This window comes from Astyanax mexicanus, chromosome 15 (assembly GCF_023375975.1).
Source record: "Astyanax mexicanus isolate ESR-SI-001 chromosome 15, AstMex3_surface, whole genome shotgun sequence".
NCBI classification, from domain to species: Eukaryota; Metazoa; Chordata; class Actinopteri; order Characiformes; family Acestrorhamphidae; genus Astyanax; species Astyanax mexicanus.
The window spans coordinates 25,245,397-25,269,541 of record NC_064422.1 but is presented as its reverse complement, the minus strand read 5'-3'; the positions used below and the strand labels follow the sequence as shown (position 1 = coordinate 25,269,541).

General features: G+C 38.5%; 2 protein-coding genes across 3 annotated transcripts in view; one reads left to right on the top strand and one right to left on the bottom strand.

Annotated features, from left to right (window-relative positions):
- cyth3a (cytohesin 3a) overlaps positions 1-11,139 on the top strand; it is a 29,570-nt gene extending 18,431 nt beyond the window's left edge. Inside the window, exons 10-13 of the mRNA XM_015606331.3 lie at positions 1,654-1,730; positions 3,824-3,895; positions 3,985-4,139; positions 8,928-11,139. Coding sequence (XP_015461817.1) covers positions 1,654-1,730; positions 3,824-3,895; positions 3,985-4,139; positions 8,928-9,000 — 377 coding nt within the window. The 3' untranslated portion in view covers positions 9,001-11,139. The remainder of the gene's footprint in view (positions 1-1,653; positions 1,731-3,823; positions 3,896-3,984; positions 4,140-8,927) is intronic.
- Positions 11,140-11,366: 227 nt separating this feature from the next.
- Positions 11,367-22,785, bottom strand: usp42 (ubiquitin specific peptidase 42). Of its 2 annotated transcripts, none has more exons than XM_007251163.4 (18): positions 22,688-22,785; positions 19,762-20,008; positions 19,158-19,367; positions 18,948-19,058; positions 18,757-18,856; positions 17,047-17,114; positions 16,853-16,923; positions 16,299-16,381; positions 15,996-16,107; positions 15,754-15,894; positions 15,550-15,650; positions 15,248-15,401; positions 14,458-15,141; positions 14,247-14,335; positions 13,087-14,091; positions 12,637-12,911; positions 12,271-12,452; positions 11,367-12,037 (listed from the first exon to the last, which is right to left on the bottom strand). In XM_007251163.4, the coding sequence occupies exons 2-18, from the start codon at positions 19,997-19,999 to the stop codon at positions 12,008-12,010; spliced, it is 3,654 nt and encodes a 1,217-aa protein (XP_007251225.2). In that variant the 5' UTR covers positions 20,000-20,008; positions 22,688-22,785; the 3' UTR covers positions 11,367-12,007. The 2 variants fall into 2 exon arrangements, with proteins under 2 accessions (XP_007251225.2, XP_007251226.2); XM_007251164.4 differs by having other exon boundaries at positions 14,458-15,138.
- Positions 22,786-24,145: the final 1,360 nt, after the last annotated feature.

Here is a 24,145-nt window from a genome sequence, read left to right as displayed (position 1 = left end):
CAGGGAATGTGTAGCACAGCGAAACAGTTTTAGCTGTTTGATTGCCACTGTGGGAGATTACAGCGAGAAAGGCAGCCTGTTACCTGCAATATTTTATGCCTGCCTTTCCCTGCTTTATCTCCCACATGCAAGAGATGGAGATGGCATTTAAGCCGAGGGGCTTGCGTCATGTTCGGTGTTGCAGGATAGAAATCTTTGCAGAGCTCACCCAGAATAATCAGCCTGTTACACTCGGGAGAAGCAATTTATGGCATGACAAAGCACACCTATTTATGGTGCCCTAGATAATATGTGGAGTATGTCTCATCTTTCGGTCTACCTCAGTGATGAAGCATATGGTCTGAGAGGATCTAGTCATGGTGGTCATGTCTGGTTACTGTGGACCTTTTTTTAGAAGTATTGCTCAGTGTGAATTATGTGGTCCTTTGTTTGTGAAATAGCCATAAACATCTTAAGAGTCAGGACAGTAAATATATAAACGTAGTGAGAAATAACATCACTAATACTGGAGAAAGGATTTTTTTTTTCAGCCAATCCTGTTTCACCTATTTTTGTTATGCAGAGTCTTACAGAATCATGTGGCATACAGACAGACAGAAAGGCACTAACAAGTTCAGTAATTACATAATGATAGTCCTGGATAAACTCTTATTACATATAATAATGAGGTATAAGCTGATGATGTAATACATGGAATGTGGTTTATTATATTGTTATTGCAGTGTGTCAATTTTAATTTATATTTGAACATCCCACGATTGCTTTCAACTCATTTAAACATACGTACATTAGATCTTCATTTGAAAAATATTGCTGTTTTGTACTTTCATGCTGGTTCGAAAAAGAGATTTTGATCTCTGGTTAAATAACGGTTATAATAAAAAATATATATTGATAGATTTAGGTACAAACACAGCAGACTAAATGTTTTCTTTACAAAACATTTGTATAATTAAGCAATAGTACATGAGAGGGAGTGCTATAACGTGTAATATTGGCACTGCTATGCTGTGGTGGTAGATAACAGATGTGTGTAGCGAAGTAATACATGAAAAGCTTCAGTTAAAGTACATTACCGGCAGATAATGGCACTCATAGAATGCCTCTCAGCCAATCACATTGCATGGTCAGAACTACTGTAGTTTGCTTTCTCCCCACATCACTTCAAAGGCAAAATTCGAAAAGAAGCGGTAGCTGACTTGTTTTATATGTATCGAAGAAGGCATGTGCTAGTCTTCACCCTCCTGGTGTTGGAGCATCACTAATAATAGGGGGAGTCCTAATGGGTGGGTTGGATAATTGGCCATGTAAATCGGGGAGAAAATGGGAAAAAAATGTAATAAAATTATAAAGAAATATATTTAATAAATGCATGTGTTGTGACGTCAAACAGAATTAAATAAAACAAATCTCCCGTCTAGGTAGCTCTGTTTTCAGTAACTTAAAAGCCACACAAATGATTCGTCAGTGGCAAACAGGGGAAAACTGCTAGTAGGATCAGTATTTGGCACCAACAGCATGAATCCATGAACTGAACCTGCTTTGTGTGAACAGTTCAGTCGGGTGGAGGTGGTGTAGTGGTGTGGGGAATGCTCTCTTTGATGAAAATGATGATATTGCCATTGTTTTAACAATGTTAATTTATGTTTTTAGGAGGTAGAGTGAAGACATGGAAAAGGAGATGGTTCATTCTCACAGACAACTGTTTGTACTACTTTGAATATACAACTGTAAGCAATCGCACCACAGAAATAATGGACTTTTGAAGTGCATGTATTTGTGATTTGGGGGTGTGCAATATCGTGTCATCATTTTGAAACAGTAATAGAAATGAAAATGAAACAGGTTTCAGTCACAGGCACAAAAATGCAGTGTGGAAAAAGTGAGTGTGAAGGAGGACAGAAGACCAGTAAAGAGGAGTAAAGGAATGTGAGAGGAATCCTGTTTGTCCAGAGGTTTTATCAGATGAAGTGCTTTCCTCTATGCTGTCCACACATAATCCAGCACAGCTGTAACATCTGGAGGGGGTCCAGTAAAACATGTGGCCAGTTTAGAGCAAGCCCACCCCCAAAAGGGAGCTGAGCTGGCAATCAGCACCCTGCTGTGTGCTTTCATCAGTGATAGAGAAAATAGTGCCTTTCTTCCAATAATAGAGCACCAGATTTAAAGAAACAATAGCTGTTAAGTGTGCAATCAGTTTCTCCACTGTCTTAATCCCGCCTCCTGTCTTAACCCCACCACCCTTAATCTCCCATGTTGGGAAATATTCTACAGATTAATTCCTTAGACTAACTGTTTGTCATGAGAAACGAATAAATGGTTAGTTTGCCTCACACATGGTCAAAAAGCATTATTATGTTGATCTCTAAAGTTTCATGCTTCATTACTTTTACAATGTAGCTACAAGGTTCATGCAGCTAATTAGTAGGATTGTCACAAAAAATAAATTGCATGGAGGAGGACATTAAAGATTAGATAGATAAACTAAAATAATGGAGAGCTGTTGAGTGTTGACCCTGTTTATATAACACAGAAGTCAAAAATGCATCAGTATTAGTGTGAAGGTTCCACTAAAATAAGAATCAAATCTATATTTTGTACGTCTGAAATGTTCATACTCGATGTGTAAGGGCCTTAAACCTGCTGAAAACAAGAAATTACTATTTTAATGTGGGTGATGTTCAAGCAAATTTCCTTAAACTGTTGCAGACCTTCCATTTTTCTGTTGGTCTGTTGTTTATTTAATTATATATTTGTGTTTATATATTTTAATAGAAAGAAAGAGGCAAACTCATCCTGTTGAAATAGATACAGCTCTGGAAAAAAATTAGAGACCACTTAAAAATGATGAGTCTCTTTGATTTTACCCAATTGAAAATATTGAATTGAATATAATCAAGAGGAAGATGGATGATCACAAGCCATCAAACCAAGCTGAACGGCTTGAATTTTTGCACAGGAGTGGCATAAAGTTATCCAAAAGCAGTGTGTAAGACTGGTGGAGGAGAAAATGCCAAGATGCATGAAAACTGTGATTAAAAACCAGGGTCATTCCACCAAATATTGATATCTGAACTCTTAAAACTTCATGAATATGAACTTGTTTTCTTTGCATTATTTGAGGTCTGAAAGCTCTGCGTCTTTTTTGTTATTTCAGCCATTTCTCATTTTCTGCAAATAAATTCTCTAAATGACAATATTTTTATTTGGAATTTGGGAGAAATGTTGTCCGTATTTTATAGAATCAAACATCAATGTTCATTTTACTCAAACATATACCTATAAATAGCAAAATCAGAGAAACAGATTCAGAAACTGAAATGGTCTCTTGTTTTTTTTCCAGAGCTGTATGTCTGTTATTAAATTATGAAATGGTTTTTAAATATGTTCCTCTGACTCAGCACTGGACATTTCTGATTGCTTGATTATTGTGTAAGTGAAGAATTGAGGACAAATATTTTAAATATTGATATTAAATATAAATTGATATTAAAAATCTGATTCAACTTACAAGATTTCAGGTAAGAGTTGGGTGCAGACCTAGTATTATGTAATTTTGATAAGGCAAGCTTTCTATAGTGAAGTAAAAGTGAAAACTACACTCTCCTGCTGTAGAGGCAGCCTAGGAGAAAAAATACTGTACCAATTCTCCATAATACTTCTTCAGCTTCTATTCAGTGATCAAGTGCAAAATTAAAGAAGCAAATTCAAACAGCATACACTGCTGGTGTTAAGAATACAAGGAATATGGACATTCTTTTATTTTTAGACCAACCTAATGCTTTAAAGATGATTTACTGGAATGTTACTCATGCATTCTCAGGACAAGGAGCCCCGAGGGATCATCCCACTGGAGAACCTCAGCATTAGAGAAGTGGAGGAGCCAAGAAAACCAGTAAGCAATTAAATCCCCCTGTTAGTCATCCCATTGTGACACACATGGTGATTTGAGGTATTAATGGTTTGACCCTTTTATCTTTTTAGAACTGCTTTGAGCTCTACAACCCGAGCCATAAAGGACAGGTGATCAAGGCGTGCAAGACTGAGGCGGACGGCAGAGTGGTGGAGGGGAACCACGTGGTGTACAGAATATCAGCCCCCACACCGGAGGAGAAGGAGGAGTGGATCAAATCCATCAAGTAAGACTAATAAACATCACTCTGCACTATTCTGCTCGTGGCTATGACTGCACTGCCTGTCATCAGTAGGACACACAATCTAGTACAATCACCTTGTGGGGACCTTGCTTTAATGTGGATTGAGGACTTGTCTGTTTCAGTCCTGGACGACCGTTCAGATAGGTGATATCCTGTCTCAGAAGATCTGCTCTTTAGTAGACTGTAAAGTGGTCTGACTGGTCCAGGCCACAGGGATGTTGTTTGCCAACACTTGATGTTAATGGTGTTGAACGGTGTCTGTGCAGAATGTAGTTAAGTTTGATGAGGTAGCAAATTAGTTTTTTGCACTGACATGTCAAAGGTCATGGGACAGGAATGTGTATTTTAATGCTGCATTGACCTGTGGGATATGTGTGTGGGGTTTCCTAAATTGAATGTGGATGTGATTTCTGCCAGAGTTAGCACGGACAATTCTAGCCAGACTCCGCTGGTTATGATCATTACCACACACTGCGCTGTCCACTGTGGATGGTAATGAATTTTATGCCGTATTGCTGATACACATGTGACACTGTGGATCAAGGAATGTTACATTTTGGCACAACTCTTGGAATGGAATCTCCTATCCATGTATCCAAGATAAAACCTCACAACTTATACGGGTTTGTGCTCTCCTAAGCTGTCCCCTAAGGTAACGCTTAATGCTTCAGTTTACAAGTGGTGTCAGCTGATTAAAAAAAATAAACAGATTAATCACCACAATTTTCTGTGATTATTAATTACTAATTGTTCATCATGATAATGCTTAAGACAATGGCTTGTTTTTGGTAAAGGAGAATGTAGCGTGACAATAGCTCAACAAGTTTTATATTTCAGTCTATCTCTATGCAGATTTTTGAAATTCACAAATACATTTATTTATTGTGTAAAAATGCATGGCTACAAACAGATTTCCTCATCAATAAATGTATGCACACATTCATTTGCTTACAGTGGATTTTGCCAGTATAAGCTTTCCCATGCCCATAGTGATAAACCTAAAGAGTGAACATGGCTCAGTGCCAGAGCTGCCGTTGTGCTCCTGATTGTGACGTGCACAATCAGTTTCTCACACTGTGCAGCTGATAAGAGCTCTGGGCCTGATGGGACCGGACTACTCTGGAAGTTTGAGGGATTTTCCGATGGACAAAGCGACACTGATTACTGAAGAAAGGGAAAACTAAAAGCAAGGTTCCCTTCCTCTGATCAGTCACTCTTTTCCTATTGAGCACTAAAGTGAACTGTGTGTCACATGTGAAAGGATTTCTGTGAAAAAGAAGAATGAATAAAAGTTGTTAGGGTCTTTTGGAGTAATATGTTGTGTTAGTAATTATGCCCAATAATTTACAATTTACAATTAAAACATTAAAGTTTGAATTGTAGAATGTTATCTGCATGCTTTTTTAGCAGTAAACATTTGCAGGGGAAGTAAGCAAACAAGTGACACAACGTTTTGTGTAGCTGCAAATAGGATTCACACACCTTTGATAAGAAATTTAAGGTTGCATTCTCCCCCCATGATTTAGTGAATGCAAGATGTCTAGACCCTAAGGCAGCAAAACGGTTACAATCCATGATGTTCCCACCACCATGCTTTACAGATGTGATGTGTATTTGTGTGTCATTTGTCTAAAGAACATTTTCTAGAAGATTCTCTTAAGGAAAGCTTAATAGGATGCACACTCCTAATTTGTATAATCGAGGATTGATTCACACACAAATCCTGAACAGTGCTTTGTAGCCTTTATATATATATATATATATATATATATATATATATATATATATATATATATATATATATATATATATATATATATATATATATATACAGCTCTGGAACAAATTAAGAGACCACTTCAGGTTTTTCTGAATTTTCTATTTATACAGTAGGTATATGTTTTAGTAAAATGAACATTGCTGTTTTATTCTATAAACTACAGACAACATTTCTCCCAAATTCCAAATAAAAATATTGTCATTTAGAGCATTTATTTGCAGAAAATGAAAATGGCTGAAATAACAAAAAAGATGCAGAGCTTTCAGACCTCAAATAATGCAAAGAAAACAATGCAAAGTTCATATTCATAAAGTTTTAAGAGTTCAGAAATCAATATTTGGTGGAATAGCCCTGGTTTTTAATCACAGTTTTCAAGCATCTTGGCATGTTCTCCTCCACCAGTCTTACACACTGCTTTTGGATAAGTTTATGCCACTCCTGCTGCAAACATTCTAGCAGTTCAGCTTGGTGTGATGGCTTGTGATCATCTATCTTCCTCTTGATTATATTCCAGAGGTTTTCAATTTGGTAAATTCAAAGAAACTCATCATTTTTAAGTGGTTTCCTATTTTCTTCCAGAGCTGTACATCAGTAATTTAAATGTACTGTTTAGTCAGTGTTCTTAAGCAGTGATGATATCCTCAATACAAGGTGTATTGTTGATGCAAAAAGAACATTTATCACAATACAATAAAATATTGACATGTTGTTCAGCTATATGCTTTATTAAAACATCTTTTTTTCCAACAAGCTCTTGGAAAGGTCACTAACTCACTAGTTCACTCACTATTTTTTGCCTGCTCTGTGGATGTTTACTCAATGTGCTCAATAATAGACGGGAATATCTCAACAACCTTTTGGGTGATATTAGCATAGTTAGAATGTGTTTGTCATATTGTGAGTTAGATAATATTCAGAGCACACATTTTTAATTAATTAATAATAATATCTAGGTTATTTAAAGGGATTCACATGCTTGTTTGCAAATGTATTTCAGTACACATTACTGCATAATGCACATTGTGCTCTCTTATTACCTAATACTTCATTATGTAACAGCCTGCTCCCTTTTTTATTTATGAATGTGTGACAGTGTAACAGTGTCTATGTGTGAAAAGGTTCCGGAATGGATAATTGTGTGGTTGCCCAAAGGGAAAACACACTAACTGGTGTATTGTGTGGGCTGTTCCATAACCACACAAGCCCTTGTATTGTCAAGCAAACTCAACAAATAAAGCCTGATTATGATTCTATAACTGGAAAGTATGAAATACATGTTTTACAGCTACAGCTTTCTGATCTGAAGGTTACTCTAGACTGATCTGAATGTGAGCATTCAGCCGGAGTGTCCCCTGGCTGTTATTATAGAGCGTCTCTGTCTGATGTGGTCACTACAGACTGTTTGTGTAGTAAAGGCTGTCTCAGCATGTCCTGTGGAAGTGTCGGGAACTCATGGGGCCTTTCACCCCTCCTGTCCACCACAGGGCATTAACCCTTTACTGTCAGGCCATCTTTGGGTATTCTGTGGCTCCTGTTCACCAGCAAGTCTTTTAGTTTGTCTAAGGTTTACTGATATTAATAGAGATACTGATTACTTAAGCACAGTTATGGTAAATATTGGGTAGGTATTGGTTGGTTAATTGTTGAAACAAAATAAGACATAGGATATTAATAGCAGCAATTATAAGATTATTAGTTGGAGTTCATGTAAACCTAAATGTAGTCAGTAATGAAGGTTCAGCAATTGGTCTGAGGCAGGTAGCAGGAAACCTCGGCTGTCAGTCATCCAGCGGTGTCAAGCCAGACAAACAGAGGTAGACAGAGTGTGGCTAGAGGTTCTGGCAGATCTGATGTAACAGACAAACCGACAGGAAAGAGCCAGAGGGTAACATAGACACAGGAACACACTGAAATAGTGTAGTGCAATATTAAAAAAAATACAGGATTTACTAAATTCCACAAGCAGTCAATAATACAACTTTGATAGCTTATGTGTATTAACGATTGGTGTGCAGAAAATAATACTTGGCACATACAGCTCTCGGAAACTTAGGAGCACGCTTCAGTTTCTAAATCAGTTTCTCTGATTTTACTCTTTATATGTATATTCTTAAGTGAAATGAACATTGTTGTTTTATTTTATATAACTACAGACATTTCTTCTGTATTCCAAATAAAAAATATTGTCATTTAGAGCATTTATTTTCAGAAAATTAGAAATGGATGAAATAACAAAAAAACGCAGAGCTTTCAGACCTCAAATAATGCAAAGAAAACAAGTTCATATTCATGAAGTTTTAAGAGTTCAAAAATCAATATTCTTTTAATCACAGTTTTTATGGATCTTGGCATGTTCTCCTCCACCAGTCTTACACACTGCTTTTGAATAACTTTATGCCACTTCTGGTGCAAATATTCAAGCAGTTCAGTTTGCTTTGATGGCTTGTGATCATCCATCTTCCTCTTGATTATGTTCCAGAGGTTTTCAATTTAGTAAAATCAAAGAAACGCATCATTTTTAAAGTGGTGTCTAATTTTTTTCCAGTGCTGAAGTGTCATGAAAAATGAGAACATTACAGATTTTCCTTTTGTATCCAGCATGATGTGTACAATGTAAAATGGCTTATGTGACATTGTACATCATGCTGTGACGATGCTCGGGTGATATATTGTGCAGCCCCTCCACTTTACACAAAGCTGCGTGATTGCATGCAATATACTTACGATATGTTTAACTTCAGCATAATACATCTAACTCAGATAACTAAGAAATGTAAATTAGAAATTTAAAAGCTAGAAATTGAGCCACACAGAAGTAATAAGGTAATACAATTATTATGTGATTCCAGACATTTAAACATGAGTGTACCTAAAAATCACATTTCGATACAGTATGAATGCATAACATTAAAACACTCCATTGTAGTTCCTGATCCAGTGAAACAGGATTACAGGCTTTAATGAATCTGTCCCTCTGTTTTTTTGTGCAGGGCCAGCATCAGCAGGGACCCTTTCTACGAAATGCTGGTGACCAGAAAGCGACGGGTGGCCGCTAAGAAGTGAGAGCAGGGTGACCTTTTGCCAGAGTATTTACTCTAATGCAGGGTCCGCCAGCCGCTTATCTGCAGGGGAGCCCCTCTTAATCACTCTGGAACGCCCCAGGTCGAAGAGGGTCAACAGCAGAGGACAGAAACCTGTGTTTTTGGCGTCGGTGTAGACAACACTCAGCAGGTCGGCGTCCGTGGTTGGTGCATACCTCAGTGTTATCTGCAGACGTGGGGCTTTCCAGGTCAGAAAATGGACTAAACGGGCAGTAGATATGTAGCTGTGCGTTGTGTGTTTGTTAGATTTTCTTGTACTTTGGAAAAGACAGATGTGATTGTAATATAAACCCTCTCTTTTCTTATGATTGACTGTCAACACACTGGCACTTAGCCACTGGTGAGGACAGTTAGTACCACACTGCTCTCTATTGGCTGACTGCAGCAGCTGCATTTGAGCCACAAATGTGGTTTATATCACTGCAGAGTTAATGTCTTAGTGATGCACTGATTTTTTTGTTCAGTGTAACGTTTATAAGTTTAACTTTCTGATTAAATTTAAATTTCAAAATAGAAATTTATGTGTAACTTTTAATTATTTCCTTTTTTACCAATTTGTTTTATTTCAGTCCCTTACAGTCCTGATTCTCTAATCTTCTATTTTTGCATTTTTAAATAAAATGTTGGCATAAACCATCAAATTGGGGAGAAAAGCAGAAATTTGAGTAAACATTTTTTTTTTTTGTGAAATTCAGATTGTGTGAGAGAGAAATAAAAACCTAGAACATTGAAAAACCAAATGGAAATATTTCTTTTTTTACTATACAAAAAGGAGAAGTTTATATTTAATTTTCTGCTTTCTAATTTATCCTCAAATGATCAGAAAATTGAATTGATAAATGTTACACCGACATATTTCCTCAGATAGTACTGATTATTAATGTTGATCATATTGATTGTAATGGACAATAACATTGCAGCGCTGTTTTAACTCCCACCCTTCTAAAAATAGAGGTTAAAAAAAGGTTATAGACCCAAGAAAAACTTCAGATGGTGTAGAACTAAAACACACACACACACCTACACAACTGTACTAAGAGCTTCTTTAGAAAACTAAGTGTGACTCTTCTGGGAGCCTTTTTACACCTTTATTATTAGGAATGTATTTATGCTTTATATAGATTATATCACTGCTGCTGGTCTAAGCAGAACTTGCCTGCTGTCAGACTCTGCTTTCTCCAGCAAATTTTTAAATAATTTTAAATTATTTTAAAATAATTTTCTTGTTATATTATTATTATTATATAAATCAGCAGGACTGGTTGTGTATGTTGTAAATATAACATTTTTTAGTTTAGTGAAGTGTCAGAACTGCTTATACTTAAACGCTCATCTCCACACTCCACTGGTCAACCTGCAACCTGAGGCTCCTATACATTATATTATCAGATATTGTAGTTAATTATATAATCAAGATATGTTGTAAATGTTGACATAGCTGTAATTTGTTTTCTATAAGTGTGTTTTCATTTATATGAAGGATTTGCTTTTGCTGATGTGTTTGTTGTTACTTGGTCTGTATGATGCCTTAAATAATTTTAATCAATCTCTCAGGCTTTGGTTTTGGTTCCTAACTTAAGAAATACAGATTTCATTTGACTTGACAAAGCCTAGGACTGATAATCCAAAGTGAGTTAAGCAGACTGTAGTGTTTTTAAGTGGTTTACGTAACTGGATTTGTATCTGATTTGAAGTCTTGAATGCGTTTACACTTGCATTTGTATGTAGCTTGGCCTTATCCAGATACAAGATCAATACTTAACATGCATGAAGTGATCAGGTGTAAATAAGGTCTATAATTGTATAAAAAATACCCATACAAAGACACTGTATAAAACAGTGCACATGTGATGCAGCAATCATACAAAGTATTTTTCTTTCTTTTTTTTTTTAATCCAAAAGGGGAGAACAGACCTCACCCTATACAAATCCACTCAACCCATCATCGCATACATATCCATTCACCCCAACAAAAACCTGTAAACATACTGAGAGAAAATTACAATTGTAGACATTAAGGCCTTTTCCCTCAATCAATATATAATGTACAATGTATAAATTTATTTTGACATGCTACAGTAAAATGTATGAATTGAATATACCATTTTCACTTCTGTATGTGGGGGGAAAAGGTTGACATGGCCTACATTATGCTGAGTGGTTTTGCTAAAAGAAGAAGTGTCTATACTGAACTCCTGATACAGGACTGAAAAACAAATAACTGATAGTACAGTTCAACTTAAAATTCACAGTATTTATGACAAGGACATTTTTTAAAAAAACTAAACAGAAACCTCACACAAAATTAACTCACATCCATACATGATATGATGCAATGAAAATGTATTTTTGAATATAACAAGAAAAAGAGAGAATAATGCCATGAAATGATTCCTGGAGAGTGACAGTCCCGAGCTTTAAAGAAAAGGAAAAAGGATGAAAAAAAGCAAAGCAGATGTCAAGGGTGTCCTCAAGTGTGTCCAGGTTAACTGGTGTGTAAGTGCACACATAGCAACAGCAAAGTCTGCTCTGTTGAGAAAGTTCTTAACAGATATGTGAGAGGTGTGACATCATAGCTCGAAGCCGGGAGACGAGTACAGTCTTTCTCCTCTTATGCAGCATGTTAGTTGAGTTTTCTTCTCACTTCCAGGTTTTGCGTCCTTAAAGGGAGAAATCGTCTCATCTTCACAAGTGAGAAAGTCCTGAGTCTATGTCTGAGCAGCAATTCTGATGTTAAAGCTCCAGGCTTCTTCTTCGTCTTCTGTGTTAAATCGTTTATATATTAATCATTATATTTTTTCATTGAGTTGTTTTAAAGTTCAGCTGTACAGTATGGTAGAAAATGAAAAAAAAATGAACCTCTAAAAAAAATCTTTAAAACATTTTTTTGTGGTAAAAATACAGTATGTTGTTAAAGCACCCATTCAGTGTTTAGGAGCTCGTTCTGAAGCTGTAGAGTTTTTCCTTTTTCACAAGTTTGTGTTCGTGGTGTTCCAAGTCTTAAAAGGGAAAAAAAAGTTTTTTAAAATGTTATAATGAAATATATTAACTCACTACATTGTGTTTTGTGGTAACATAAAATTCTTTAAAAACTCTATAATATTGTCACAAGTCTTGACCTTCAATGGCAATTTGACCATTTATATTAAGTGCTATAATTTAGTGACTGTTACAGGTGGGATAAGCAGTTACCTCAACAACACTACAATTGCTCAGAGCAAAATATACTCACATCTGCAGAGGCAACAGCTGTATGGCACACAGTGCCTGTGTCTCCATTTTCTCCTCCACATGAGCCTGTCTGCTCTCTGCTGTTAAAGGAAGTGTGAATCAAGTGTCTGTATTTCACTTGCTCATCCGTGCCATTATGACAGAATCCATGAACACTTCCATTGCAAGGGCTTATGCCACTATCTGCAGTACACAGGGGTGATATTAAGTTCAGCAACATTTCCCAAGGGGGGAGTCAGTCTAAAATGTGTGATTTCTTATTTCTTGTCAGCCATAGTGATCGTATACAATCAATAATTACAATTTTTATCAATCAAATAAAAACAAAGTCTTTTAAAGCATGATTAAGGTGAGTGATGTTATGCACCTGAGTGACCATTGAGTCGCGCATGGTCCTCAGTTTGATCTTGATTAATGGTGAGGGGAGACTCCTCCCTGTCAGAGCTGCGGTGGTGCTTGCGGTTCCCTCTCTCCTCGGCGCTCCGAGGCTTCCATTCGTTTTCTTCTGAACTGTGGGAGTCACGGCTCTCCGCATGCCTCCTCTCCTCCTCATCATGCCTCCTCTTCTTTTTCTTCTTTTTCTTTTTGTGGCGCGAGGAGTTGCTGTCCCCGTTCCTGTCAGCCACATCCCTTTCAGAAGTCCTGCAGGGTTAAAAAGAATGTGGTTGTGAAAATTCATATATGACCATAAAAAAATCTTTGAAGGCAAGAAAATCCCATACAGTTCAAATCTTTCCAATACCGAGCAAAACTAAGGGGCTGGCAAAAACTTCTAATGTTACTGATCTATTTTTAAAGAATTAAAGATTTCACCTACCTGTGCTTGTCTTTGTTCTTCTTTTTCTTTGATTTCTTGTGTTTCTTAGCCCTGTGCTCCTCAGAAACCTCATCATCAACAGACAGGCTGCGCTTTCTAGACAAGGGTCTGGATGCAGGGCTGACGGAGCGCTGGGGTGAGAACTTTGCTCTAGAGCTGCTCTCCACTGCATTGTGGTGCCACCTGTCACGGCCGTTTTCCATCACACGCCGCCAGTGGCTGGAGCTTCCGTCCCGATAGTGGTGGAAAGTCGAACGCGAGTAGCCGTCGTAAGCACTGGGTTGGTATCTCCTGTCTCGCTCCCAGTTGCGCTCTTCCCTGCCTCTTTTGTGGTAGTAATTGTCTCGACGGTAGTAAGCATGTCTGTCCCAATGTCTATCTACTGATCGGTCTCTGTAGTGCCTTTCTCGACTGGGCGGACAATAATCTCTGTCCAGTCGATGGCTGTGTCCATACCTCTCTCTGCTTTTGTCTTCTTGCTCTCTGTAATGTCTGTGCCTTTCCTTGTCTCGATCTCGGTCCTTTGTGGCAGCAGAAGCATGAGACCGGTCCAAATCCCGTTCTCGGCCTTCTGCTAGTCTCTTTTCTTCCCGAGATCCAGGCTTCTCAGACGGAGAGCCTTTCGTTTCTTCTTTGTCGACACCCCCACTGTGCCTAGATGCCTCTGGGGATGCCTTTGGCCCGTTTGGAGTATCATGTCCATCAATTAATCGCAGGTTGAGACTGGACCCATTAGCCTGAGTGGGTTCTGGAGTGATGTTAACTGCAGGGATGCAATTACCTAGAACCAACTCCGTCTTAACTCTGTCTGTTGAGTCCACCTGAGCGGCTGATGTCTCCTCACATGGCTTATCCAGCATCTCCACAGCTGATTCTGCACCAGGTGGAGATGTGGATGGCAGATTGGGAGCATTCTGAGTAACAGATACAGGCTGTGGTGTAGTCTGGGTCCTTTCTGTGTTTGGTGCTGGCAGGAGGGGGCCATTAGTGCACACAGGCTTGGAGCTATATGGATAAAAAAAAGAGAAAGAGGAAAAATAGGTGAACTAACCAAGTAGTAATTTAACGGCTTGTATTGTGGCATTCTTTCATTTTAAACACCAACTAAACAAAGCTAAAGTTTAAAGAGTTAGAAGTGGTGATTACAGCAGCTTGCTTACCATGTCACAACTCTAGAAGTTTGCTTGGAGTTGTCCAAACTGTTTGAGGGGCTGACCATAGAAGATGCAGAAGCTCCATTTCCCATAGCCTAACAACAACAGTAAAGTCAAAATGTAGTTATTTAGGGTCACTCCCTCAAAGTTAATTATATGTGTAAATTACTACATCATTGACAACACTTTTCAGTTACAAATGAATAGATCATCATACCTTATCAGCATGCTTGAAGCCATTAACTTTGTGATGGCCATTCTGAGCATTGTGAGCATGTCCTGATCCATTCTCACGTGCGTGTGTTGCAGAGAAGCTGTTAGAGCTGTTAGTCTTAGGGGCAACTGAGCTGGAACTACTATGGGAGTAGACACCATCCACCCCATTTTTCCCATTGGCTGCCTTGCTAACGCTATAAGGCGTAGTTATACCATTCTCCCAAACTCCCCCTTCCTGGTCAGACTCCTCGGACGACTCCTGACCGTAAGGAACCAGGAAAGCCGCTCCGCTGTGGCCAGTAGATGTACCATTAACCTGCACAGGGCTCTGGAGGTCTGAGGTAGACTGTGAAGATGAAGACGATGAGGGCTGTGGCTGAGCGTGAGAGGCCGAAGAGGTCGAAGAAGAGCTAGGGCTTGGCTGGGTCTGGCTGGGACGCACAGTCTTTCCCTGGCCAATGAGAAAGGTCAACCTAGGCCTCTTCTGTGGCTCAAGAATGCTTGAGGGGTGGACAAGTTGGTGAGACGTGGAAGAAGAGGAGGTTGATGACGAAGAAGAGGAAGAAGAAGGGAAAGACAGACTGGAGCCTGTTTTGGTCATGCTGCTGCTGAAACTGCTGCTGGGCTTTGAACCACAGGCGTACTCCTTCGAAGAGCCGTTTCCATTCACATATGAGCTATTCTGCTAGGTAAACACAACAACTTGTTAAGAGGTTTTTTTTTTTAAAGATAGGTTTAGAAGTGTAAAGCAAAACAAAAAACAAAACAAAAGTATCATATGGTGGCTATACCTTTAACATGTGAGGAGGAAGCTGTGGTCCAATGAAGGATGAGGAGGTATACTGAGGACCATTCATTTTAGAAGTAACAACTGGGCGAGGGGATGACTGGCCAGGAGTACGATTCATGTGGTTAAAATCTGAACCATTCTTCAGATCTGTTGACCTAAGGAAAGAGGAAAAAGGTTCAGGTCATTTACATTCAACATATTTTTTCTTTACAGAAAAATTTGGTGTGTCCAAACTAGGTAATTAAAAAATGTAATACAACACAAATGGCCCACGGGTTGTAATTTGGACAAAAGTAGTCTTACCTAACGTAGAAGAGCAGGTATGCTTGTTGATTCAGGACTGATCTTATGTCACTGACAGACACTGATGCATCATTCATTTGATACCACTGCCCGTTACTAGCCTGAAACAGCAGAAGAAGCACACATTTCACATACAAGTTAACTTATTATCTATTGATCCATTAATAAGTTCATTCAATGTTTCATATGTGGAGAATGTCAAACCTTCACATAGCAGTAGTAGTGTCCAGCGTGGCAGCTAAAACCAGAGTGCACTAGTACAGCATACAGTCCGTATACTTGTGGCTCTCCATGAGACTGAGACATGAACGGTCGCATGTCAAGGTACTCGGGGTATCTCACATCCTGTGCAAAGTAAATTACATATTACGGGAAACTCTTTCACTCTAAATGGCTTCTGTGAAATGCCAGTAAAACAAAAAAAAATATTTTATAATAACTCCTACCTTAGCAATTTTGCCTCCATTGAAGTTGGCAAAGCGCTTGAGGGAGATGGTGAGCACGTTTGAACTGCGGTGAATGGTAAACCTTTTCGAGGCCTGAACCATTTTCTTACATCTATAAGCAAAACAGAATTCACAATGAGACCAAAACAACAAGGTAACAAGTTGTGCACCAAGGAAAAAGACCATACTTTTCTTATTATGAGAGCTTTTTGATGTCCACAAACCCGTGTCAATTTCCAAAAGCAAGTAGCCTCAAGATGTTTATCTAGCACTGTTAAGGGAAAATATGGCAGTTACACTTACTTGGTACACTTGTAGGCATTGTCTCCATCAAGTTGCTCAGGCTTAACAAACTGCTCAAGAGCTTTGGTAATAGTCTGGGCCGTCTGCAAAGTAAAAGGTGTAAAAAACATGATGATGATGAGCTCCATTCATTTATTGAAATAGCAAGCATTTCCCTTATTAGGCAATATCAGCATCTACAACTAAGACATGAGAAGTGTAAAGTACACACATATAAATGAGTACTGGATAACATAGAATGTATTTCAGTGTTTCCAATGCATAGAAAATCATTGCCACTGCTCTCAGAATTTGTTGATACTTGGCTGAGGCTTTTATTTGAATAAGGATTAAATATAGGAAGTGTGACAAAAGGGGGACAGATACAAGGTTTGAAACTGACACAAAAGAAAGCAAAATATATTCTGGTTAACAAACAAATGCTAAGGCGAAGTTGCCTCAGCTAACATTGCTATCCTGAGCCAGCTCAGTGACTTGTTTCATTTAATTTACATTTTAAAATAAACTTAAAGTTGTCAACTAATTTTAAAGGACGTATTTAAAGTAAACTTTACCTTAATGTCCAGTGCAATATCCAGATACGGATCAAATGTGTCAGACACTGCTTTGCAATTTAGACACTTCACTGTGAAAGGAGAGACAACTTGTTCAACTTTACTACAAACATACATTAATACCAAGTTCAGTTTCACTGCCAAACACATAAACCAAAGTTAGATATAATCAAAAATATAATGTGCAAACTCACCCCTAGACCTCAGATAGCCTCCAAATATCTGATGGATAAGAGTGGTTGCCTGTGTTTGCCTGTCCAGTCTGATAAAATGAAAATATCAAACAAGATCAGAGATATTCAGACAATGCAGACAACACTTGATAAAACTGACTCTATATTTTAATAATAATGGTGTCAATCGATTAAAAAACACAATTCAATTAATCACAACAATATTCTGTGATTCATCGCACTTTTTCTCCTTAAAGGTCACCTTCCGTCGTTTTTTCTTTCATTTTAAAATGTCTAGTTGTGGTCTCTAGTATGAATGAATGACATGTGAGCCGTTTTTGTAAAAAAAAAGTGCTCAGGTGTCTCTGTATAGCTCTTTTTTAATGGACTGTTTTAGGGGTGTGTCCAAAATGACCGGATTCCAGCTTTGCTCATGAGTATTCATACATGCAAACAGCATGCAAATATCTCTCCTCTGATTGGCTAGGAGCACTGCGACGCCCCTCCACTGCTCTGCCGCTCACTGCCTCCCACCTCCTAACTGATGAGCGGTGATGTTGCGTCGCTTCAGCTCCGCCTCTGGGAGTTTCTCGAGCCAAGGTGGGCTGGTCTGTGAGTTTCTGCCTACGTAGGCAGAAAGATAATTCAAAATTCACCCGTTTTTCGGAGGGGGGGAGGGGGGATTTCTTTGCTTAGCTCCTGCAGACAATGGGGGCTGCAAAACAGTTTAATGTGCAGGTGTACACATTCAACTCGGAGAGACCTACTGTATTCCACAAAAAACAAGAAAAATCTGATTTTCGCGGAAGGTGAGCTTTAAGATGCAAGTTTTTATAGTGAATATTTAAATGTAAATAAAAGAATGAATGTAAGAAATGTATAATGCAAAATATTTTATATTAGTGGAGTCAATTAACATACTAGTATATATTTGTATGTTTAAGGGGAGATAAAGCCAGCGTGGGGTGCTGGAATATATATTGCATAAAAAATTGGATTGTATACTTTATTGTTTACATCTCAGCTTGGTTGTAAAGACTTCTGAATTAGAACATAATTTGCTGAGTATAAAAGGGCATTTTCACACCTGTAGTTGTTCTCTATGATCCTGATCAGGATATACATCTGTGCAGTGTGAAGCTGCTTTAACACAAAATGCAGAAAATTTGCTGCTGTTCTTTTAAACAGTGTTTTTTTAATAAGACGTGCAGCACAGATGTAGTAAACAAAGCAGTAATTGCAGCACAGGTTGCGCGTGTAAACTGCATAAAGCAGCAGAGACAGCATTTGTTCATAGCAGTATATTATCTAGCTAATAAGTCAGATTAAACTACACCTTATCAGCAGTTTAGCTCAAGTAAAAGTAAGTATATGTGATAGCTGGATCAAATCGAGCCATGATCGCGTTCTCACCACAAGTGTACCGCTCCAGGAAAAAAAAATCTGGGTGCTGGGCATGGCATATTACGGTGGAAGTTGTGGTCAAACTTTGTTGCGTAATTAATTATGTAATTTTTTTTATAAATAAATACGCATAACGGATTCCAAATCAATTGCGTGCATTAACGCTTTAGCACTCACAGCCCTAATTAATACATTAAAACGAACACTGCTACATAAAAGATAACACAGAAGCAAATAATCAAATTTATTAATCAAAATAATAATAAACCTAACTAGTCTGTAATAGAAAGCTGTAAGATGCAGACTGAAAGTTTTATTTACACTTACTTATTTCCAGGCAGGCAGGACTTTTGCATAGCATCCACTGTGTACCGCAAGAATTCATGTGCATCTTCCTGACTTCCAAAACGAAAATGCTTTGCAATCCCTAAGATAAAAAAAAAAAAAAAACTTTAGCAAGACTGCAATGTGAACAGGAACATTGTAGTGTTTTTATTTATCAGCAGGTGTGTACTCACGTTTAAGTTCATTCAAAACACCAATGGGCTTAATGACATTGCCCGAATTGGCAAACACCTGGGTGATGTGGTTCTGCATTGTACACAACATGCAAAACCCAGGTTCGTGACCTTTAAAAGAGAAACATAAAATATTAATTAGATTAATATTAATAATAAGATTAGAAACAATAAATCTCAGTGATTACAAAAGTATGTAGGAAGACGTACATGTTTTGGAATGCTCTCTGGACAGCATGTAGTTTGCAAGTGGAGCAGTGTATGTAAGACACTGAAGAGCAGAGTTAAGAAAACATGTGTTGCCCAGGTTCTGGAGACCTGCTCCAATACGATGGACTTGGTTCCACTTCAAGCACAGACGCTCGGCTGGAAACAGGACCCTCTGGGGCAGAGCAATGCCGTCCCCACAAGTTATCACCACTGTATGAAAGGAAAAAACAACAGATTTACTCTAAATGATGCTTGAGCCCTTTATAATCTTTCATGAAGCAAGGCACAATAGATGCTACACGTACAGGTTTCAATGACGTGATGTAATGATTTGCACTAAACATATTTACTTTTATAGACATTTAGTAGACATTTATTTGTTCTTATAAAAATAAGTGATTCAATATAACAATTAACAATAATTGTTATAATTATGGTGTAGCAAACACAGAATGTAATAAAACAAACATTTTAATAATATTTGGTAATGAATAACTAAAGCTTGGAAAATTGTAATTTATCATGAATTCTCAAACCTTTCAATTGCTTTAAACCATATAACTGGAATATCCTTGGGATATGACATGAATAAAGCAGTACTTGCCATGTTCCTTGGGCCTCTCTGTTGGGTGTCCTGTGTCGCTGGCGTACACAGCTGCTCCAATGCTGGGAGCCACACAGGCAGTCTTGGCCCTTGAGAGCTCTGTGGCTGAAGAGCCCACACTCCAGCTGGAACTGCTTCCATCCATGTCTCCAGTGGAGAAAGGAGTCATGGAGCTTGAGTGCTTGCACCGTACTGACTCAAGGTCAGACTTCTCTGAAGATTTGTCAACTATGGTCATTGTTCATTTCTGTAAGAAAACAGATCAGATCATTCTTTTTTCATAAGTGTAGCCAACTGAAAAAGTCTCAAAGCTGATTTAACCCACAAGCATATTATTAATTTTTAAACTGTTAAAATGTTATATAAAATAGGCCAATCATAATAATTATGTTATTGATTTGTACAAGATACACATAACTTTAATACTGCTTATAGTGTTTACTTGGCAAGAAGAGCCCATTCATGAGAATGAGTTGGTATGTCAACTTTTTTTTATTAGTGTTTTTTTTTTTTTTTGCTTAAGTGTTACTTATTTAGCATATTTCATTTTCCAATTCAAGCTAAATATCTAAATATTCTTAATAATTAAACACCATAGCCTTTAAAAGCCACATATAAAACAATGCATTATAAAAGGAGTACATACTATTATGCAATGGTTAAAAATGACAATATTTTTATTGCAATTATTGCAGTGACAATATATTAACCAAAAAACTTGGTTATTGTGACAGGCCTAATCTAAAATATTTGCACATATCCTGGTCTCACAATAATGGAGGCCCCGAAGTATCATAGCAAAGAAATAACAGTAAAACACTTCAAACTTTTGCTCAATTTAATACAATTTTCTGTGAAAGTAAGGTATGGCTTGCTCAGAGGCGGCTCTTCCAACGTAGTCTTAGTAAACAACACTGGCTAATCACAGCTATTAGATAAAGCAGTGTTAGAAATGTTCACAGCCAGAATTCATGAAGCCAAATCATCTGCTCTTGAGACTTAGTTGAGGCATACTGAACTATGTATTTATTCATTCCATGTTGTGTGAATGTACTTATGTATATGCAGGTGTACGACATATATTTGGGTGTATGGGGTGAGGGGGTATTATTAATTTATTTCTGTGCTTCCTGATTTTTCTGTTTTGCAGTGTTATGTGTTGGCAACTGCTTAACTAAGTGGGGAAATAACTTAAAAATAAAAAAATAATAAAAACTTGATCGCAAAACCATTTCTGTGAAATTAATTAATGTAATAGCTTGTTCATTACATTAAATAAACTATTCCCCTCAATGTAATACATTAGGTAGCTTGCTCTGTTCATTGAATAATTCAATCACTCAATTTTATAAATCATTCTATAAACGTTATCAATTTGATTAAACTTTTTCCCCAAAGTTAACATTTATTAACTTATTTATTAACTGTGTTTAATAGCCAAATCAGTCCATCAGGTAAAGATTTAAGTAAAGTGCCTACTCTAAAATGAAGGGACGAGGTTTTTCTTGTCTCTCTAAATATAATGTTTCAATCGTAATACTTTATAGGAGCTCCAGCTATAAGTAACAGCTACCCAAATAGGTGCGTAACCCTCTAAACCCTCTAAAATAAAAATCCATCCCAGGGTTTTGAACCAACTGGATGGATTTTTACTTTCTGGACCGGGGTTACCCACCTCTAACTACACAACACAGACTGTCCCGCCGGGCTCCAGCTGGAACACGTGACTTACAAGAAACGCAATCTGAACGTCGACATTAGTGAAACCTTGAACTTGAATAACAAACAAATCAGTGCCGAGAGTAAACAGAAATAAAGAACAGCGCAGGGGAATCTCGAAAGGGGATTGAGGGGTGTGTGGTTTAGAAATGAAGATATAATAACTTTCATTTCGACTCAGGCTTGCTCACAGCAGGTTAACGCTAGCCAGCCTGTTAGCATTAGCTTGTATTATCAGTGGCTGTGTTTGTGTGTGTAAGGGGCCTGCTGTGGCCTCGGAAAGAGCGGGGAGCGGGGGCTGAAAAGCTGATTATTTATCTGTCTGGGTTTGCTGTTAATAAACAAGACGTGTGTGTTGCTGCGCTTAACTGCGCTACACCAGTACAGGCAGCTAACGTTAAGCTATAGTGTGTGTGGCATAGCCTAGCCTAGCCTAGCTTAGCTAGCGGTGTGACTCCTGACTCACACGCTGTCGTGCTGCCGCTGCCGAAACACCGCCTCCCTCCTGCCGCCGCCGTCCGCCAATAATAATACTATATAGTAAGCGGAGGCTCTGGAGGACCGTGCAGGCCTCGGTACCAAACCAGGCAGGAGAGAGATAAAAGCGATTCCCCGCGGTTGGTGTTCTCGGTTTTTAATGGAGGAATAATAAACTAGTAAAGTATAAAACATGGGAAGGGTTGTTAACTAGGTTAACGCCAGCAGAGCGGGCTTGCACCGCTTTTAATGCTTTGGCGGCGCGCGCGTGGTTTGTGAAACTGAACGCCATGGTAACGGCGGAGCGTAACAATACTCTGTGCGCGCGGAGGGAGGCAGGCAGCTGACGCACCGAGCGGCGCGAGGCGGCCGGTCAAAGAACAAGACAATATGGTTTCAATTCTCGCGCACACCATAACTCCGCGAGGCGCGCGCTCACACACATACATATTACACACGCGCGCACCCGCCAAGTGTATCCATCACCAGGCCCGGCCTTTTAAATGCCCGAGAGCGGGAGAAGCCCCGGATAGGAGGGGCTGCACAATTTAAAATTCGCCGGTGTGCGCCGGGGTGGCCGAGGAAGCGCTGGCCCCAGATACCGCCATCACAAACTCCCCGCGCTCCAAGCGCGCACCGACCCCAGCGAGCCCTCCCCGCAGCGCCTAGCGCCCTCCAAACAACACACAACACCGGCCCGCGGTTCCGCTCAGCCAAATAAAGCACCTACCTGTAATTTTATTAATCCCATTTACTCCTGTTCCTCCATTCTAATATCCACACAGCGTCCGGCGGTGAACAATGACGTAGTTACCCCACGGGTCCATCCGGGTAACTCAGGCTCCAGCCAACCAGCGGCCGCCCTGAGGAAGGCGACATGGCGGACCGGGCGTGCAGGCACGTCCGCGAACATGGCTGCTTTCAGGCGATGTGTGCCCCGCTTTCTCTTTTCCAGCCGAAGAAAAACACTCAGACCCGACGGATCGAGAGGCTGGACCACTGAAAATAATCTCATCCGGCCGATAAAGCCCTCAGACTGAGGTTTAGGTCGGTTTAGCGCTCTGGAGGAGAGGAATCCAGACCTCATGGTTGATAACGAGCCGGTTTACATACGAGAAACGGAAGCAAAGCCGCCGACAGACATTACACTCACACACACACTGAGCGAGCTGCAGCATATCACCTCAACACCAGCACTATTAACTGATCAGTGTTTTGCTTATTTTGGCCATAATTCTAAAGTTTAAATTTATATATGTAGAAAACCCACTTATCTTCACATGTTTTTATAAAGAAATTTAACTGTATATCACGTCCCTAAAATTTATTAAATCTAAAAGTGATAATTTTTTTTTTATAAAAATGACCCCACTAACAGTGATTATTTTTTAAAATAGTTTGTTTTCAATAATTGTTGCTTAATTGTGTATATTTGTTATATCATAATACATTGCTCACTGTTCACTGTTAAATTAGAAGTTTTCCTATTAAAAAATATATATATTTTATCTCACAAAAATCTTTTTTTTTAATAGTTTAATGCATTACTTCCTAAAAGTAATTTTCACAGATCTTCACCCATTAGACAGCAGTAGAGTTCCATAGAATATATAGTACAGTGTATCCATCATATTACCCTAATTAGTGCATGCTGCCACTTGATGAATAAATCTGAAATATTTCAGCTCTAAACTTGTCAGCATTAAGTCTGTACTTTAAAATATGTAAAATATGTAAAAATATGTTTACACAAAACAAAATTATTAAAATTAATATGGTAACTAAACAGATTCCCTGCAGTAAAAAGCATGGAGAAAAACAAATGATACACCAATAATGTTGTAAAACATCAGTAGGTCTCTAGATAACAGAAAACTGTAAACCCTTTGGAATTACATGGATTTCTGTACTGTCACTTGGCAAATAAATGCTCAATTAAAATGTCATTACAAATTTTATTTTGCATGATTTAATATGTTTAAAAGTGCCCACGAATCACATGTGCAACAAACAATTAAGTTAGTGTATAAGTTTCAAAACTGTTTAAAAAGGTACTTTAAAACTAATGCCAAATCCCCCCCCTTCCCCAGTCTTTCATGAGTCTCTCATTTGTTCCTTGATTTAAAAAAGTAATCATGCACATTTTGTGAGATAAGGCGGCAGCGTCTTAAGAGCACCAACTGGATAC

Excerpts from the sequence above, each read along its gene's own strand:
- usp42 (XM_007251163.4), bottom strand. The coding sequence starts at position 19,999 with ATGACCATAGTTGACAAATCTTCAGAGAAGTCTGACCTTGAGTCAGTA. Across the intron at positions 15,895-15,995 it reads ATGGAGGCAAAATTGCTAAG|GATGTGAGATACCCCGAGTA; the intron begins GTAGGAGTTATT and ends TACTTTGCACAG. Across the intron at positions 15,402-15,549 it reads TACCTGCTCTTCTACGTTAG|GTCAACAGATCTGAAGAATG; the intron begins GTAAGACTACTT and ends CTCTTTCCTTAG.